This window comes from Zootoca vivipara, chromosome 8 (genome assembly GCF_963506605.1).
Source record: "Zootoca vivipara chromosome 8, rZooViv1.1, whole genome shotgun sequence".
NCBI lineage: Eukaryota > Metazoa > Chordata > Lepidosauria > Squamata > Lacertidae > Zootoca > Zootoca vivipara.
Window position 1 is genome coordinate 38,156,982 of NC_083283.1, and position 19,640 is coordinate 38,176,621.

Consider the following 19,640-nt stretch of genomic DNA (forward strand, 5'->3'; position numbering starts at 1 on the left):
ATAGTACCTTATAGGAGACAAAGCACATCCTCTAATACATTCCTTTTTTGTTTTCAATGAAGTTCAGCACAATAAGGACTCACTTGACCTTTGTCCCTTCTATAGTTCATTTTAAACATTGTCTGAGAAAAGATACGGTTTGGATTTTGCAAGGCACAGGTGCTCCATCCCACTATGGAGCCCACTAAGCCTTCACGGTTGTGATATGAGCACAGGACTTTTCAGACCAGCAGCTGCACTCAGGGGACTGCTTTTGTGGGCCACCAGGAATTTCCTGTGATAGAATATCAGAAATCTACTGGTGACTAGTAGGAGGTGACTTCAGAGGGCAAAAGTTCCCCTTCTACAATAAACATTCTCACTGTTGCTGTGTAGATTTCCTACAAAACTTGACAGCAAAAAAAAAAGTGGGAGAGAGCCACTTCACATCTGGACAGAGCTAGACTTGGAGAAAGAAATCTTAGCAAATGAGACCCATTGGCAGCGGGTGGAAAACATTTTATTCACCCAGACTTTTCATGTAACCGTCTTTTAAACATCTCTGCAGTCTTCTCTTGTTCTCCTGCAATAGCTTTATTTTCTTTTTTATATATTGTTTTGAATTGGTGTCTTATCATTTGCTCTGTACTTTGATATTCATGAGTGTTGACAAGGAAATTTGACAGGTGAGTGAGTTACTAATAAAATAAACCAGCAAAACCCTCTATCAGACTGCATAAAACAGCTCAACACTTTCCATTTCTGCTGTTCAACCTCTACCTGCTGTCTCCAAAGATAAGCACTTAAGGTTTAATACTTTTATGGAAGCAATCACCTACCCTTGGAGTAAGCAAATGCCATTGAACTCAGTGTGACTTACTCTTGAGTAGACATATTTTCTCAGTACAGATATAAGTAGAGCCCTGATGTATCCAAGTAAAAATCTGTCTACCTCCAGCAAATGTTGACTTACTAATCAGTGCTCTGCTAAAATACTAGTGTAACAAGGCCATTTTCCCCCCCATTCAAGGGGTATTCCCTGCCTATCACAGTTTCTGAAACCATCAAAATAAATATCTCTTGAACTTCCTTTTCAGAGTTAGCAAACACTGTTATCTGCAGAACACTGGTTAAGAGACCTGTCCTTCATAGTTACAATTTACTATGTTAAATGTTAAGATGCCAAATGCACACACACTCCTCGGAAAGCTGTCCTTGGGTGTTCCAGGTGCATTAAGAGTAGAGGTGGGGGTCAGGTATTCTGACATCCAATGCTGAAAATGCATTGGGTGCTGCGGTGCAGCGGGTGCCACAACAATCTGTAGAACAGAGTTTGATAGGTGGAGGGTGCTGAACATTGCTCAGGGCATGGCTGAAATTTGAGTCACCACCACTTTAACCAGTCATGGCTTCCCCCAAAGAATTCTGGGAGCTAAGAGTGTTGATAGTTGTGAGAAGACCCCTATCTCTTCCAAGCTACAATTCCCAGAGTGGTTTAATAATCAATCCCTTCACAAGGAACTCTGGCCATTGCAGCTTCTAACAATCCTGTACCTTCAACAAACTATAGTTCCCAGGATTCTTTGGAGGAAGCCATGACTGCTTAAAGTGATATCACAGTGCTTTAAATCTAGGTTGGGCATGTGGCCTTAGTTGGACTGTGCTACAGGGGTGGTATAATGCAAAGACAGAAAGTGCAATAAGCTTGAATCAGTTTGAAACCACACATGACAGCACTGAAATGGTAACTTTAAATGTAGGAAGTGCCAGTTCCTGGTTTTGAAGGTCCCCTGCTATGGATTCACTTACCAGTCCCTCTAGGCCCAGAAATAACCACCTCTGAGAAAGTGAGGGAAAGAGAAAAGGCGAGGACAAGGTGTGTGCAAGTTACTGCTCATTCATCGTACTCCTTTCATCACTTGGTAACTCAGCGATGGCAAGTGAACAAGCAAGAACATCCAGGAGGAGGAGGAGAGCAGGGCTAAAAGGCTGCAGGGATTTGCATTGGGTTCCATACTGGAATGTGGGGCAGGGCAAGAAAAAGGCTGTAGCTAAGAGATACAGCCTCTGCTGTGCATGTAGGAGGTCCAGTCCTTTGCATCTCCAGGTGGATGTGTGAAGTTCGCAGTATGAAATAGTGGAGAGCCACTGCTAGTCAGTGCAGATACTGATGAGCTACATGGATCAATGGCCTGATTTGGTATACAGTAGCTTCCTATGTTTTAATGATACTGACCTCTGGCATAAGCACTGAATGGAGCATTTTATCCTTGCAAACATAGGTGAAGGCATGATGAATGCTCCCTTGACAAAACTGTTCTCTGAAGAGTTGTTTTCCTCCCTGAAATCAGTCCCATGTACAAGTATCAGATGGGGAGCACAGTCTCATGCACAATTTATGAATGGGTGATCTCCAGGCTTGTGATTCTTTGATCAAGCAACAGGTAAGCTGAAGGAGTCTTTTCCAGTAATCACTGGTCCTGAATGGGGTAACTGTGCCCCTGAAGGACCAGGTGCACAACCTGGGAGTCATTTTGGACTCACAGCTGTCCATGGAGGCACAGGTTAATTCTGTGTCCAGGGCGGCTGTCTACCAGCTCCATCTGGTACGCAGGCTGAGACCCTACCTGCTTGCAGACTGTCTCGCCAGAGTGGTGCATGCTCTGGTTATCTCCCGCTTGGACTACTGCAATGCGCTCTACGTGGGGCTACCTTTGAAGGTGACCTGGAAACTGCAATTCAAAGTGTTGGTACTGACCCTTAAAGCCCTAAACGGCCTCGGTCCTGTATACCTGAAGGAGCGTCTCCACCCCTATCATTCAGCCTGGACACTGAGATCCAGCGCCGAGGGCCTTCTGGTGCTTCCCTCTTTGCGGGAAGTGAGGTTACAGGGAACCAGACAGAGGGCCTTCTCGGTAGTGGCACCGGCCCTGTGGAACGACCTCCCAGCAGATGTAAAGGCAATAAGCAACTATTTTACTTTTAAAAGACAACTGAAGGCGGTCCTGTTTAGGGAAGGTTTTAATGTTTGATGCTGTATTGTTTTTAATATTTGGTTGGAAGCCACCCAGAGTGGCTGGGGAAGCCCAGTCAGATGGGTGGGGTATAAATAATAAATTATTATTATTATTATTTGACTACTGCAATGAAAATCAAGATTATTGAGTATAGTCAATCTCCAAGAGCTTGTTCAGTATGATTTTTTCCCCCAACTCAGACTGGAGAAAATGGATTATTTCCAAATATTGTTGCTACTGAAAAATATATGGTATCATTAAATGATTAAATTACTTGTAAGGTCCACAGCTATTTCCACTGGAAAGTGGAATGCAGAACAAGTGGGTTATTTGTTGTGTCCTACACCCTCTAAGACTGTAAACTGTTTTTTGTTTTTTGTTAGTTATTTTGTAAATACGGTACAAACAAATCAAAACTTACAAACGTGAAAAATGGAAAAGAAATTTTAAAAGGTTACCAAAAAAGAGAAAAAGAAAGAAAAAGAAAGCAGAAAAGCAGAAATCTAAATAAATTACATAATCTAGTTAAATATTAATGTAAAATCATAAATAGAACAGCATTAATTCATTCATTATTAAGCTAAGACTTTGCAAACCAAGCACATATATTTTAAACAATTGCATCTTATATATCGTCTATTTTCCTACAAAGCTGACACTTCTTAGGTATTCATATTCTTTTGTTCTTTGGACTTCCGTCAGTCTCACAACAGTTCATTATTCCTAATTAAAACCCACTTACCAGTATTTCAGTACATCCCTCATCTTGGTATCAGGGAGCTTTTTACCTTTGCAGAGTTATTCTAGATACAACCAGGTCTTCACTGCTGAACCTTGGCTCATCAGATATTTATTTAGGTACAGTACTCCCATTCTTTCTTAACTGTCTTATTTGATTTGTCTCTTATTATATCTGTCAGCTTTGCGAGTTTCAAGTACTCGCTCAGTTTACACAACCATTCCTCTTGGGTGGGTATGTGTTCCTCCTTCCAATATTTAGCCACCAATACTCTTGCTGCTGACGTAGCATAGTGAAATAGTCTTATTTTTTCTTTGGGGAAATTGTTTGTCAAAATTCCCAAGAGAAATGCTTTGGGGTGTTTTGTTTTGTTTTGTTTACAAAATGTAGTTCTTAATAATTTCTTCAACTCCTCGTAGGTCATGTCCCAGAATTTTTTAATCTCTGGGCATGCCCACCACATGTGATAGAAGGTTCCAATTTGATTTTTGCACCTCCAAAACTTATTATGGGTTTTATTGATTTTTGCCAGCTTTACAGGGGTCAAGTCCCACCTGCATTGCATTTTCATAAGATTCTCTTTTATTAAATAACAGGCTGTGAATTTTATATATTTTTGTCCATAATTATTTCCACTTATCAAGTTCTATCACGTGGCCTAAGTCCTGATCCCATTTTCCCATCCCATTTTTAACTTCTTCATCTTTCACTTGCCAATTTATCAGTATTCTATATATTTTAGATAGTCTTTTGATTATTGTATAAGATATCTTTCTCCAGATTTGATAATTCATTATCAAATCCCTTCGATCTTTTATCTTTTTCAAAGACTGCATTCAGTTGATGAAATTCTAACCAAGTTAATCCCATCTTCTTAATTTCTTCAAAGCTCTTCAATTTTGGGCAATTTCCACCGGAAAGTAGAATGAAGATCAAGTGGGTTATTTGTTGTGTCCTACACCCTCAAAGACTTTAAATCTTATGATGAGAATAGGGGTGGAAGTTCAGAACAGTAAGATTCTCATTTGTTCAGCCACTAGCTTCCAGAAACCTCTATTTCCCCCCTCACTTCATGCCCCCACCCTGAAATTCTTTTATCTTTTCAATCTGCTTCCCCTTTAATAAATACCCAATATCTTTTGGAGTATTTGTAGTCAAAATGTATTCATACACATTCTAAAATCCTCCTTTCATAAGGCACTGAAACTGAATTTGTTGCTATTTGTAAAACACCAGCCAGCAATGGAGTGGACAATGACTGATTTTAAGAACACCATCCCATCATAAACTAAGTGTAATATCACCCCCTAGTGTTCTCCTGCTTTTTTTTTTACAGGAGTCCCCAACCACAGCAGCTGCTGCTGCCCACAGGCTGGAGAATAACCTCCGTTAAGAACATTTTGACTGGCTGATACTCATGTTTTAGAGTTATTTTGTTTACTGGAATCTTGCTTACTGCTCATTTTAATCATGGCAACGTTATTTCCACATCCCTCTTTATTACTGTAAGCCAATTTGAACATATGTTGGACAAAAAATATAAAATATATTTTTGTAAAATATAAAATTTTAAAAAGCATATACCAAAGCATATGCCACAACAGAGAGGTTTTTTGGGGGGGGGGGAAACTACCAATTATTAAAATCAGTAGTAAGCAACATAAAAGCAAAGGGTGGTATCCAGTTTAGGCTGCAATCCTAACCCTAGTTACTTGGGTGATCAGTTGACCTTACTGATGTATAGACATAGTATTCTTTTCTTCCAAGTAAATGTATTGAAATCAACGGACTTACATTAATTATTACTAATTTTAAAGTCTCCTGATTTCCATGGGCCTACTCTTTGAGTATGGCCACCCAAGCAAAAGTAACTAGGATATATTCACATATTAAAAGGTAATGGGACCCCTGACCATTGGGTCCAGTCGTGACTGACTCTGGGGTTGCGGCGCTCATCTTGCGTTACTGGCCGAGGGAGCCGGCATACAGCTTCCAGGTCATGTGGCCAGCATGACAAAGCCGCTTCTGGCGAACCAGAGCAGCACATGGAAACACCGTTTACCTTCCCGCTGTAGCGATACTTATTTATCTACTTGCACTTTGACGTCCTTTTGAACTGCTAGGTTGGCAGGAGCTGGGACCGAGCAACGGGAGCTCACCCCGTCGCGGGGATCTGAACCACCAACCTTCTGATTGGCAAGCCCTAGGCTCAGTGGTTTAACCCACAGCACCACCCACGTCCCACTCACATATTACAAATATACTATATATAACAGTGGTTCCCAACCAACCCACCTGGACCACTTGCAAACTGTTGAAGGTTTTGGAAGACAACTTCATGATTTTTTTGCCTGTTGCACCAACTGTCTTGGACTCTTTGCTCTCCCTGCCTGACTTGGAATTCGAACTTTCACCACAGTAGGCAGTTTTAAATGCTTTATTTAAGTCAGTACAGCATCCCAACATGGGTCTACAGGTTACAAAGTCGCAAGGCACTGCAGAGATACGATACAAGGCTATGCATAACCTAAGACGTCCCAGCAATTGCTATGACCCTGCACTCTTATTTTGAAGAGCAGGGCAAGCACAGCTATTTGCTCAGTTGACATCCTGGGACATGGGACTGGGCAAGGAGGTGGGTACTCCCCCATAGATGCTAGAACTGGAAGGTTTGTTTACACCAGTGCTATCACCTCCCCATCCTCAGAGACAAAAGTCACTGGTTCACCATCAGATTTATCTCTAGGCGCCTCCCTTCGCTGACAGGGGAAAATGCTGAAAGTTTCCCCAACCCCAGGAACTTAGGCAGCACTTGCTCCCCACTCCTGCTGTCCAGCAATGGCTTCTCACAGCTTCCGTTTAAATCTACACAATGGTAGTCATTTTAAGTAGGTTCTCAGCTGTAGCACCAATGTTAATCTTACCTGAAAGCAAAATAAACCTTTCTTCAGCGTTTGCAGCTTTGGACGCAAGCTTATTTTCCTCCACCTTAGGAAATTTTTAAATTATTGTGCAAATATTCCTCTTGTATACCCTGGCAGAAATGAAATCTTTCTCCAGTGGCAAGTGAGCAAGTGCCTTTCCTGTTATGGCATTCCAAGATTTCTGTGTATGCTACAAAACAGGAAAGCCAAAACAGCGAATCATCCTGAACATGTGAAAAATGCACTTCGCTTTAGGTGCATTTTTGGAACATTTCAGAGCAACATAGGCAAGAGTAGTTTTTTAAGAGAGCAGTAGGGACCTTGTTGCTAGAATCCTTGTTCCTTTGGAAAAAAAAGTTATTGTGCTGCCTAAGATTTTGTTGGTCTCATGAGACAACGTAATGAATAGCAAATTCTCTTCAGTGTTGCCAGTCATAAAACTTGTAAACAAAACAATTACTATTATAAGATACCAAGAAGTCTATAAAGTATATTAGCGGTGGGCTGCATTTCAGAAAGGCAGTGTGTTTAGCCAATACTGCCCCCTCCAATTGTAAGTCAATTACAGGATCACCTTTATAAAATATAATGACCGGATTTTGTGGAACGTGGCTGTTTTGGCTCTTAAGGTATTGATACCATTATAATATTGGTGTCAGGATACAGCTGCCTTGTGACTAAGATGGTGCTTAATAAATAAGCGCTATCCAATCAGTGCACGTCACTAGACATCTGTTTCCTGTTTTCATTCTTTCCCCATTATCATTTCATCAGAGTTTCCCTTTCACCTGAGGTTTATTTAGAATACAGAACTAGCCAAAGTATGCTGTTTTGTTTTTAAGGACACACACACCCCAAGTTGTTCATCCTACTAAAAAGAATTGAGTGGAAATGAAAAACCTATTGAGCTGGAATATACAAATAATATAACACTTTTGTCTTCCACTCTTCATTTAGATGACTAACTTCCTCTCCTGTTGCCAGTTTAGTAGCTTTCCTGTTGAATGTGTCCATTTCCAGAGTACAATTGTGAATTGATTCATAAAAAAGCCAAGAAGACTGTAGCACAAATAAGGGAAAGCAATAAATGTTTCCCCTCGCCCCACATTCTCCAAATTAAACCAGGCAGCAGCACAGCAACAACAAGAGGTATCACTTCTTAACCCAATAATCATCAGGATACAGAACAGGATGCTCTAAAATGAAACATGTGTTTACATTACGTGCTGGGTTTAAAATGGAGGCCTTTATTTTTAGCAGAAGGTGCTACCCTAAAGAAAGATGCCTACTTTGGCACAGAAGTTACAAAAACTACATGCCTGGCACTTGGCAAGCAGATCAAAGCTTGCAATTCAAAGGGCTGCCACCATTACTCAACTAAAAAGGTTTAATCAATGAAAAAGAAGGTGTGTGGAACTACTGCCTGACACTTTTGCATGTTTTTACCCATAGTTCTGTTCCATTTGGGGCATTAATCTGCAAGTTATTTTTAAAGCAAATTTCTATCTAATACTTATTTAAGTACTGTATTCTTTCCAAAACATTTATATAAACATTTAAACTACAGAGAACTGTGTTGCAACATTATAAGAAAAGGAAATGTGTTGGATTGTTTTAAGTTTCAATCTGCACATTGATCTGACACACACAGATCAGACCATTTAGTACAGGGATTAACAAAGGCAGAATTTCTTGTGTCCCCCCCCAAAAAAGCTGCTCCGATTATTCAGGCAGATTTTTAAAAGAAGTTCTTACAAAACCTGCAGATGTAACATACCCTTTTCAAGGGCATCCCCACCTCTCATACATCTGGTAGGCACACAACAAAGGGCTTTTGCTATGCCTTCCCCCTGACCATGGAACTACCGGTAACTCCCTGCTGAGGCATGGGAGTTTGACATGACTATTACTGAAAAATCCAGAGTTCAGTTGCTTCAGTATAGTTGGTGTATCCACATCTACAGCTACCACAATTATACTGCAGAGTAATAACCTGCCTTTAGACTCAGTTGTGGCTTCTTCATATATTGAAAAATATATGTATAATCCACTTCTGTGCCATCTGGTTAGCTCCTTGCTCAAACAGAGTTTTGTGCTACAGCATCAAAGGAAGCATTCTAGTAGTTTTGACAAGTGGATCAGAGCAAAAGAGCCAGCAGAGGAAGCAGGGACAGCACTGCAGCATGCTTTAAAGCCTGAGAAAGGAGACTGTGGGGCTAGGGAAAGGGGAGCAGACAACACTAGTCAGAGGAAATCGGAGGCTCATATGTGCCAGCTGATTTGTTTTCTCTATGATGCCTACATATAGTTGCAGAGATTACTATTCTTTTTTTTTTTATTTTTTTAAACATACTTTTTATTAATTTTACAAAATACAAAAAAACAAAAAAAACGGTACATACTTAAACCCCTTTTCCACCTCCTTCCTACCCACCCACATGGGTCCTCCCCTGCCACAGAAGTATCCCATGTTTGTGAACAGTCAGAAATGGTCCATTTTATGCTTGGATTTCTGTCCTCCTCCCCCTCCCCTGACCCCAAAGCCCCCCCCTGCCACCAGGGAGCTCCAGCAAACCAGGGCAGTACGCAGGAGGACATCCATCCAACCATCTATTGTTATACCAAAAAAAGAGAAAAATAGAAATAGGAAAAAAAGGGGAAAAAGAAAGGGCGAAGAAAAAAAAGAAAAAGAAAAAAACAATACAAAACAGAAAAATTTTTCTTGCATTCATAGTTGAAAAACCATATTTTATGGGCTTCCCCTCCCCCCCTTCCCCGGTTTTCATCCCTTTTTTATCATCTGCAACAGTTTCTTACTTTATAAAAATACACCTTTGTATCTTATACAACTTATAAATCAATTGTTAACATTTTCATCTAATATTCAAATCACTGAAAATTCAAACTCCCATTTTCTCTTCCCGTGCCTAATTTTTTTTTCTCCCTCTATAAGCCTCCATATTTTCACATTTTCCAAAATCCATTCACTTTTAAAACTATAACTATTCTCAATTTAACCTTACATCCCCGATTACCGGCTCCACCCCCCCCAATCCAGCAAATTCCAAAATCAGCAGACCAGTTATAAACCTGTTAATCCATCCTTATAATCACAACATCACTTTCCCTTCACCCCACCCCCTGTTTACAGTCTCTTGCCATCCAGGTCACCATACAGGACCCCTGAATTTCTTCTCTTCTCTGCATATTTTTTCCTTCTTCCCTGTGGGCGTTCTGGAGTTCCAATAATACCAATCGTGCCCCCCTCAAAGACAGGGCACTCCATCCAACTTTTTGTAGAGTAGAGTCATCATTTTTTTCATGGTGTGTTTCATTTTGTGTTGAATCATCACAGTCCTCATCTTCATCTTTTCCTTCCCCATCATTGTCATTCTCACATTGCTCTTTTTCAGTGTCAAAAGCTTCATCTCCTAGAAAATCATATTCCGCCATCACCTCCTGAAATTTCTGCTGTAACTCCTGTCGTCGTGTCTCCTCTTGACATAACTCTATTCTTGTTTCCCACATTAAGGTCAAAACAGACCGCTGGAACTCAGGGGAACACTTTTTTGTTGACATATTTCAGTCCTGCCAAGGTCAAAACTTATCACGTGGGGTGGAATATGATCACAGTTTATTTTCTCGACTCCATTTTAACAAGCTGGCTGCATTCTTCAAGTCTTGTTAACAATAAAGTTCGAACTCACATTTCACAAGCACTTAAGCCAAAAAAGAAATTCCACAAAGTCCAGAAATACAAAGTGAAGTAAAAATTGACTTATAAATCCTGATCAACTCACTGAATTGCCTAGGCTGCCGGCTCCCGAGGGAAAGAAAGGTTTTTCTTAGGCTTTACCTCATTGCTGCAGGGCAGTCATAAACCACAGTCTCTCTCCCCTTTTCACCCTGCATCAAAGGGGATATTCTCTTTGATGCCTTTGAGGGATCCTTTTGAATTACAAATCTTCTGTTTATGGCTTCGGGTTTCTATTTACTGTCTCTTTGTTGCCGTGGGGGGGGGTGGCTTCCTCTTTTCTCCCCTCTCTCCCAGACCAAATTGTTTTATAATCCAAATCGTGAGGTTACTTACAGTCTTTTCCAATCGTTTTATTTTCGGAAGAATCCAGCGCTCTCCGCCTTCGGCTTGAAGCTTCTCCCTGCTAGAATAACGTTGCCGCTCAAAATGGCCCCCGCGACTTCTACCCTCCTCGCTCCGGAGCTCTTATTAGAGCTAACCGAAGAGTTGGGGAGTCCGGATTGGGTCTGTGCCGAGCAAATTGCCCTCGGGACGCCCTTCCCGAGGTTCTAAGGGGCGCAGCGTTGCTCTCGCTGCCCTCCCCACTCCTAGCAGAGACGGGCCGTCTCGGAGACGAGACGAAACCCCGCCGATCGACGCTGGCGCTGAATCCGGAAGCCGCAGAGATTACTATTCTAAAACAAAATATTTGATTATATCATGGGTAGGCAAACTAAGGCCCGGGGGCCGGATGCGGCCCTATTGCCTTCTCAATCCGGCCCGCGGATGGTCCAGGAATCAGTGTGTTTTTATTTAAAATGCATCTCTGGGTTATTTGCAGGGCCTGACTGGTGTTTTTACATGAGTAGAATGTGTGCTTTTACTTAAGATGCACCTCTGGGTTATTTGTGGGGCATATAAATTCCTTCATTCCCCCCCCCCCAAAAAAATATAGTCTGGCCCCCCACAAGGTCTGAGGGACAGTGGACCGGCCCCCTGCTGAAAAAGTTTGCTGACCCCTGGATTATATGATACCAGAAACAATTGCATAAGCTAAAGGATGGTGTTGTATTATACGTACACTGTAAAGCAGATTGTATGCAGGTGAAAAGCTCATTTGTTAGATACTCAGGAGGAAATCCTGATACCAATCAACTTATCTCACGTAAAGGAGGATTTTTTTTTAAAAAAAAACAGATTATGAAACTATTATACAGTCAACATTTTATTATTTTATTTGTACTGTGACTAGCTGTGTATTAATATAAAACAGTGACAATTCAGTTTTGTGTATTGAGTTCTTTTAACAGTTGCCTCCAACCTGACCATTCATGAGCTGTAGTATTTTAGCAAGCGCTCATCTGTTGGTTTCAGAATTTTCTTTTCTGGCATGTTTACCACCCAACCTGGAGCAAGGCCAAAGAAAATCTGTCTGGGGTCCTTGCGTGTGCTCAGCATTTGGAAGAGTTCATCTTTTGTAATATCTGGTAAGACATAACCATATTTCTTGGAAAGCTCTAGCCTTGCTTCTGAAATCTTCGATGGATCAGCCAGGTAGCCACGATTATTAGGATCTGTATAGTAACGGACAAGATCTTCAGGAGGAAGCATTCGCTTTGGAATAGGCTTGCCTTGTAGGAAAAAGGGCACTGGCTTGCAAAGAACACCTACGTGCAAAAGAATGGAACAAAAATATACAGTATTAGCTACTCTGGCATTTGTGATTTCATTGCCGAAAGGTGGGTGTAGTATGAAAGTATTGTGTTCTTTAGCTTACATCCTGCTGTTGAGTGAGGAATAGGGCCTTCTCTGTGGTGGCTCCCTATCTATGCAACACCTTTCCCTTGGAGGTAAGACTGACACAGTCATTACGGGATTCTAAGTGGATTTTAAGCACTGGCTGAAGACCTACCTCTTCCTTCTAGGTCTTTGGAGACCAGCTACAAATTGATAGATGTTGTCAGCTCCTCTGATTATATGGTTACAAATTGGATTGAAATTATTGATTGAATGTTCATGTTGTAATGCTTTGGTGTTTGACTGTAAACCTCCCTAAATCATAACTGATGGAGGGTGGTTTAGAAATATTTTAATTCTTAATGTGCCCCAAACCATATACACCTGCTATACCTCTAGTGGGGAAATCTCTTAGGAATGACATTCAAAATTCAGAATTAATCTAGAAAAGGTGCCGCTTAACTTATATGGGCCCATTAGGTTTACACAACAGCAGATTTCTGTACTGAATCAGCATTCATCTATAGCAATTAAGAGTCAAGCATAGAGAACATGAAGTCTGTTCCCTTTATTTTCCATAGGGAAACTGGCCAAACTGCCTGGATGATGGTGAACACACCAAAGAGGAATCCAGACAAGAATGAGTTACTGGTGGCAAATGGGCCACTTGATCTGGATATGGGGAAATATGCCTTTGCTGGACAGGGAATCATACTCCATAGCTTTCAAGTACTTCTATTGCCAAAGCAACAGTTTTAAACGGGTGGATTGTTCTCCAGCACTGGCTGACAAATCTACTGCACCCATCCTATATAATAATGTCCAAGTTGTCCCTGCGTCCAAGCTGTCCCGTGTGTCCCTGGGGTACTGCGCATGTGCCCCAGGGATACAGGGATTGGACAGCAGAGACTGCGCGCGCGCACTCCCCCCCCCTCTGCCTCCTCCAACCGCCGCTCCCGCCGGACACTGCCTCACTGCAGGGCACGTCAGGGAAGCGAGGGTGGAGGCCGGCGAAGGCCTCCTCACAACCCTCCCTGGCCCGTGAGAGGAGCGGCGGTTGGAGGAGGCGGGGGGGGGGAGAGAGTGTGCGCGTCCTTCCTGTCGGCGGCTGGGGGAGAGGAAGGAAGGAAGGAGGAGAAAGCGCTCCTCCGTTCCTGTCCCCCTGCCGCCGACAGCAAGGACGGGTCCCAGGGTTCGGAGAAGCGCTGCACAAGCGCTTCTCCGAACTGTGGGATGTCTGCTTCTTGTCGGCGGCTGCGGGAGAGGAACGGAGGAGGAGAAAGCAGCGCTTTCTCCTCCTCCGTTCCTGTCCCCCTGCCGCCGACAGCAATGACAGGTCCCAGGGTTCGGAGAAGCGCTGCGCAAGCGCTTCTCCGAACCCTGGGAGGTCTCCTTGCTGTCGGCGGCTGCGGGAGAGGAATGGAGGAGGAGAAAGCAGCGCTTTCGCCTCCTCCGTTCCTGTCCCCTTGCCGCCGACAGCAATGACAGGTCCCAGGGTTCTCCGAACCCCAGCAAGCGCTTCTCCGAACCCCAGGATTTTCTAGAGCCCGTTATTGAACGGGCTGAAATACACTAGTTTGTGATAAAATGGGCTTAGCCACTGTCTTATGTGCTCTATTAATGTATCAATTAGTTTACCATATTGTGATGTACATGAAACAGCCTTTGAAAACATTTTTGATTCTAATGAAATGGCTGGACCAGACCACAAAGTTCATAAAGCACTAATCCGGGATGACCTTAACTAGCTATCCAATTGCTTCTGGTCTAAATTTGGATATTTTTTTTAATAAAATCTTTAAAGCCATAAACCATCTGGGTCCAGGGTACTATAATGCCTTCTCCTTATATTAACATCAAATGCAATGCTAACTTCAGGTAACTTCCTCAGTAGTGACATTTGACAGGGCTGAGGAAGATCCTGTTCTTTAGATCCCTGCTAATAGCTTAAGTAGCTGCATACATAGATAAAGTAATCACATAAATCTACAGGACTGAAAGGGCAAAAAGCTCAATAGGCAAGACCTTTTTTGCAGTATTTACTCTTCCTATAGCAAAAGGAAAGCACAGGAAGGGAAGCACCTGGAATTCTATTATGGAGACACAGTAGACTAAATCCAGTTCGTTTGAATGAGGAATGGTCTCTGATTTGCAGGCAATCAAAACACATGAAGTGAAAGGTTGATGGGGGGGGGGGAAGCAATAGAGACCCTCGTGCAATTTTAACACACCAGTTTATTTAAAGCCATGCTGATGAGGAAAGCATGCAGTGCCAGGTTTAGGAAGGATCCATGGGCAAGATGTGCCCAGTCGGCCCACCTCCTCCTCAACATAGGTAACAGATCTGTGTTGCTTACAACCATTTCCAGACAGATAACTGCCGGCCATTCATTTGCTTCTTCTTTTGGGCTCAGCCTGCATGACTGTTCAGAGGGCAAGAAAAGTACTGCTCCCTCCTCCTCTTGTTCCAGCTGCTGCTCACTCAAGCAGCAAGAGAAAGGAGATAGAGCAGCAGGGGCAGGGGGATCCATGTCTTCTGAATGAGCTCCATAGCAAGATGCAGGCCTAAGAATGCCAACCCTTTACACCAGCCCAGCTAAAATGGCAGGTGAAATTCTGCACAGTTCATTTCTGCATTTTGTTGTTGCTGAAAAATGCAAGGGTTGCCCCCAAGAACCATCTAAAAGACTAGCTGTATATGCTGATAAAGACCTGCGATGAAAATAAACTTTGAAACAGAAAATACTGAACACTTGGACAGTGAGAATTCTTACCCAAATTCCTTGGATCATAGAAGGCTGTAGTAATAACGCCACCATTTTTTTCAACAGCAGCAATGGCAAGTTCAGATGCTATCTGCACTTCAATATTAATTTTTGCTGCAAATGTATCAGCACCCTACAAGTTCACACGAAGAGTGGTTAGGTCACATAAAGATCAACGCTCATATTATTCAGCTATCATGCCCTATACTATGCAGTAGAGAATTAAAAACCTTTAATAGGTCTCAGAAGTTCAAGTGCATGAAATATAACATAATTTTCAGCACTTTTCATCAAAAGAGAGCAAAGGATACCTTATATTGGTATCCAAACCAGTGTAACTCAAATAGAAAGAAAATTTCCCATCCCTTCTTCCACTCTGTACCCCTTCAGAAATCCTCTCCTGAGAGTTGGCTTGAGAAACATAGGGTAGGGTCTAAGCTGCTGTTTTGGGGAGCCCAGTTGAAAATATGAAATAACTACCCTGCTGCACTCAGGATTGATGCTCAATAGGGTTCAACACTTCCTTTCATATTTAGAATCACAGAAATTATTTCGTATTTGCCATTACAACAGAATGTAGAATTTCATCAAAAACATCTATATATAAAAAAAAGACTGAAAACCTATTCACTTTTAACTACTCACACCAGCAAGTCAACCTGACATGATGCAACATTTGTTTTCACAGAAGTAGCTGTAAGACTAGAAAAAAAACCTTTGGCTGCTTTCTTCTGCTATTTAAAAGTAGACTCCTTTGACATACAACAAACAGATTTGAAATCCTCTGGAGTTTGAAAAGCAGATTGTTTATGCAAATCCAAAATGCCATATGGCACAGGAATGAGTTGCATCTTTGGACTCTGAATTAATTCTTATATTGTTCACCGACTTTGCTGCATTCATCTCTGGAATCTATGTTACATTTAAAAAACTTGTGTGCAAGACCTGACAACACCAATAATTTTGATCAAACATCTCCTACTCACCAAACTAGGATTTAACTTTCATCTATTTTCATCTATTTTTCCATGCTTTCCATTGTTAAAATAATCTGATTTATTTTAGAATGTGTCTTACCCAGCAAAACAAAACCAAGCAATCTGATAATGTATACTGCTCTCTAGTGGAGTGATACCTACTTGTCTTCAGCTATTAAACAAACAAACAAACAGAACATGCCCAAAACTAAATGGCTTAAAATATCATGCATTACAGACCTACCTCCTCCACAAGTTGGATACCATAATCTCTTTTGAGTGGCTGTATTGTTACACCTCTGGCATTTACCAGCTGCGTGAGGTCTATTGGTTGTGTGGGGTCAACTCTACCCAAGTCAATCAGGTACTGTAGCCTTTTGAGAGAGAGAGGTGGATACTGGCGCCTGAGGCTGTACAAACAAAGGAAAACTGTTTTAGAGTTTCAGAACTAATGAGAATATACTAGGCACAAAATGCACTGCAAAGCTCCTCCTGTGAAAGTCTCACTGAAGTGGGTGAAATCTGCTCTAGTACTGGATTAAGTGCAAATGGTGCAACCCAAGATATCCATCACAGGGATGTTGCTGGACTATAGTACCCTTAATCCCACACTACTGAAAATTCTACAATTTTTGGGAGGCACTAGGTTCCCTATCCCCATCATACCTGGAAAGTAATCCCACTGAATTTTATCTTTCTTTTTTTGGGGTTTAAAAAACATACTGGTTGCAATGAGGCATGAGGGAAGAGCTGCTTGAACTGAGTGGGGTGGAGAGATTTTCACTCCATACACACTTATCTCTTGCAAGAACAAGATAGGTTTTCCAGACCATGGATGGTCTCCGCACGTGCCAAATATTCACATACTGTCATAGAATTTTTGCTTCTCGTTCCTTCCTTATAATAGGATTCCAATCTTTTATCCTGTTGCTGATAGCATTTTTATAGTGTTCCTTGACTCTAGCTGCAAAAGATTAAGCTGCGCACCAATTGATCTCACTTCTGTACACAACCAAGTACAGTGCCAGATTAAAACTAAGTAGAGTTCTGCTGTTGAGTGCAATGCACAGCCTCATCATCTGTTATGACTGGCGCATCAAGTCACCCCCTACTTCTAATCTAGGCACCTCAGGTCTGATTTTGGATTTGAGAATGGTGGAACAAATAGTAATTTGAATCAAAAGAGTGTTTTCCTAATCCTCTTTCCTCTGTGAGAGGCTGGAAAAATAAATCATTAGTTTCTTCTTCATTTCTCAACAATTTAGGCGCAGACATGAAAAATCTCATCTTTGTTCTGCCTTACCTTCTTAAATACAGTATATGCATGTGATTTAAACAGCAGCGCTTTTCAGTTCTTCTACATGTCTGCATGTAGTGATACTGTACCATGGTTTACTTTAAAAAGACACAACCCCCCACCCCAAATGTAAAACACTAGGCTACATCCAGGTATGTTATACTCAGAGTAGACTCATGAAATTAATAGACCTAAAATAGTGGTGTTTATTGATTTTGAAAGCTGACCCAGCTACGGTACTAACAATGGCCCCAATCTGTGCCCTTCAACTACACCAGTATTGAGATGGTGCAGCAAAAATGATTTAAATTACCTCCTGCCCTCACTGCCACAACTGGAGGGCTCTGGATGCAGCAGTCCACCCCACTGTTCCCAGCTAGGAGTTTGGATTGTGCTTTCAATAAATTTTGACTACAGACATTTTAAAAAAGAAAATGATCATGGAAGCAAACTTACTGGTGACCTTTATTGTAGCCATATTTTGGAATAACTAGATAAAATGGAGTTTGGCCTCCTTCAAAGCCTAACCGAGGACGAGTTCCTCTTCTCCATTGGCTTTTGTGAGTTGTTTTCATCCATTGAGACTTTTCACGCCGACTCTTTTCCTAAAGGAAATAGTCAAACATCAGTTTGTTACATAACACATATTCAGTTTATTTGTGGAAGAAGAGTTCTGTGACACCTTAAAAAAATCATAGAAGATTGTACAATCTTGTGCACATATACTTGGAAAAAAAATCCCTAATGAACAGTGATACTTAATACTGAGTAAGCATGTATAGGAAATAAGGTCTGAAATTTTGGGACATACAACAAAATAAAACTCCATTAATTTGCATAATCCACAGCAAGGTAAGTGGTGTAGAAAAGTGAGTAGGAAAGAGGTAGGTATGGAAGCTGTCAGATAATAGTCTAAAAATAAATTCCACAATTTGTAATGGGTTCACTGCTACATACAGAAAAAATGACTGATTCCCATGGCATTATAAAGACAAACTAGTATATTGTGACATAAGATTTTGTGAGCAAGAGATTATTTCCATCTTTTGGTGTCAGCTTACTTTTAAAGTATATCATTCCTTGTGCATACGGACTAATTCAATTTGTTTCTACTATTATTTATATAAAACGTCAAGCAAGTGGAATAGAGAATATTGCTTCATGAATGCAGCATAAATTACACGTCACCTTTTCAATTAAAAAAAAAAATCCTCCCCAGATTTCATACATTCTAACTACTTTAACTACTCTCTCACAAGAGACACACCATACATTTAAAGCACGCCCGCCCCCTGAATCCTGGGAAGTGTAGCTTACCCCTCAGAGTTACAATTCCTGTCAACACAATCCTCCTAGGATATGTGTGTGCTTTAAAAGTATAGTGTTTATGTAGCCTAGTGTTTCAGTATTTTTAGAATATGGAAATTGGACAGAATAGCGTAACAATGCTAAAAAAACCTATGACTGAAATATATGGGCATTGGGCACTGGTCACAGCTTTTTAAATATTAGTGTTTGTGTGTATATATATACATATACCTGTAAGATTTGTAATTACATATGCCTCAGAAGAAGCAGGCTCATTCCTAGTAAATATCATGCACTATAAACTGAGCAGACTTTAAGATGCTACAGGGTTCTAGGTAAAATAATGTGTATTCAGATACAATATGACTGGGTCCAGTAAAAACATGCACACAGGTATCCTTTTGTATTTCTAAGGTCGCCACCATGTACAGAAAATGAAGTCATAGAAGGGGGCCACTTACGGGAAAAAAGCTAAACATGCCCCTCGTTTCCTCTGGGTCCCTTTAGAGACACCCGTGACTCTATAAAAAAAGGGGGGGAGGCGGCACTGAATGAGGGGAGGGAGGGAGAATCGCTTAGCAGCGCAGAGGCGGCCTAACGCAGCAGCGTCAAGGGAGGCGGCCCCGGGGCCAAGGCCTCCCTCCTCACCCGCCAGCTTCCAACTCACCCGACGCCGGGCGCCATCGTTCGGCCGCAGATTGGCGAGGCTGACCCTGGGCAAGGTCCGCAGCAGCTCCAAGGCCTTGTCGCGGCCCCCTCCGACTCCTCCAGCCTGCGCTGCCATAGCTCCCCTGGCGCGAGCGAAGGGCAATGAATGCAGTAGTGAGGAAGCGGCGGCGCGGCGGAAGAGCCCGAGAGAGAACCAATCAGCAGGCTCTGCGCCGGCGCAGAAACACCATCACCCCATGCTGTAGCTGTAGAGAAAAGAAAATTAGAGAGGCACCTCTCCCAGTTCCTCGTTTTGTCTTGGTACCGCGCCCACCCTGTGGAACGCCCTCGCATCAGATGTCAAAGAAATAAACATCTGACGTTTAGAAGACATCTGAACGCAGCCCTGCTTAGGGAAGTTTTTAATGTTTGATGTTTTATCATGTTGGGAGCCGCCCAGACTGGCTGGGGAAACCCAGCCAAATGGGCGGGGTATAAATAAATAAATATAAA

The 19,640-nt window shown here is 41.9% G+C and overlaps 1 protein-coding gene across 1 annotated transcript; it reads right to left on the reverse strand.

The window, feature by feature from the left end:
- Positions 1-11,368: 11,368 nt before the first annotated feature.
- On the reverse strand, positions 11,369-19,393 carry MRPL15 (mitochondrial ribosomal protein L15). The gene is made up of 5 exons (XM_035126052.2): positions 19,147-19,393; positions 17,628-17,776; positions 16,119-16,284; positions 14,907-15,030; positions 11,369-12,062 (listed from the first exon to the last, which is right to left on the reverse strand). The coding sequence occupies exons 1-5, from the start codon at positions 19,261-19,263 to the stop codon at positions 11,725-11,727; spliced, it is 894 nt and encodes a 297-aa protein (XP_034981943.1). The 5' UTR covers positions 19,264-19,393; the 3' UTR covers positions 11,369-11,724.
- Positions 19,394-19,640: the final 247 nt, after the last annotated feature.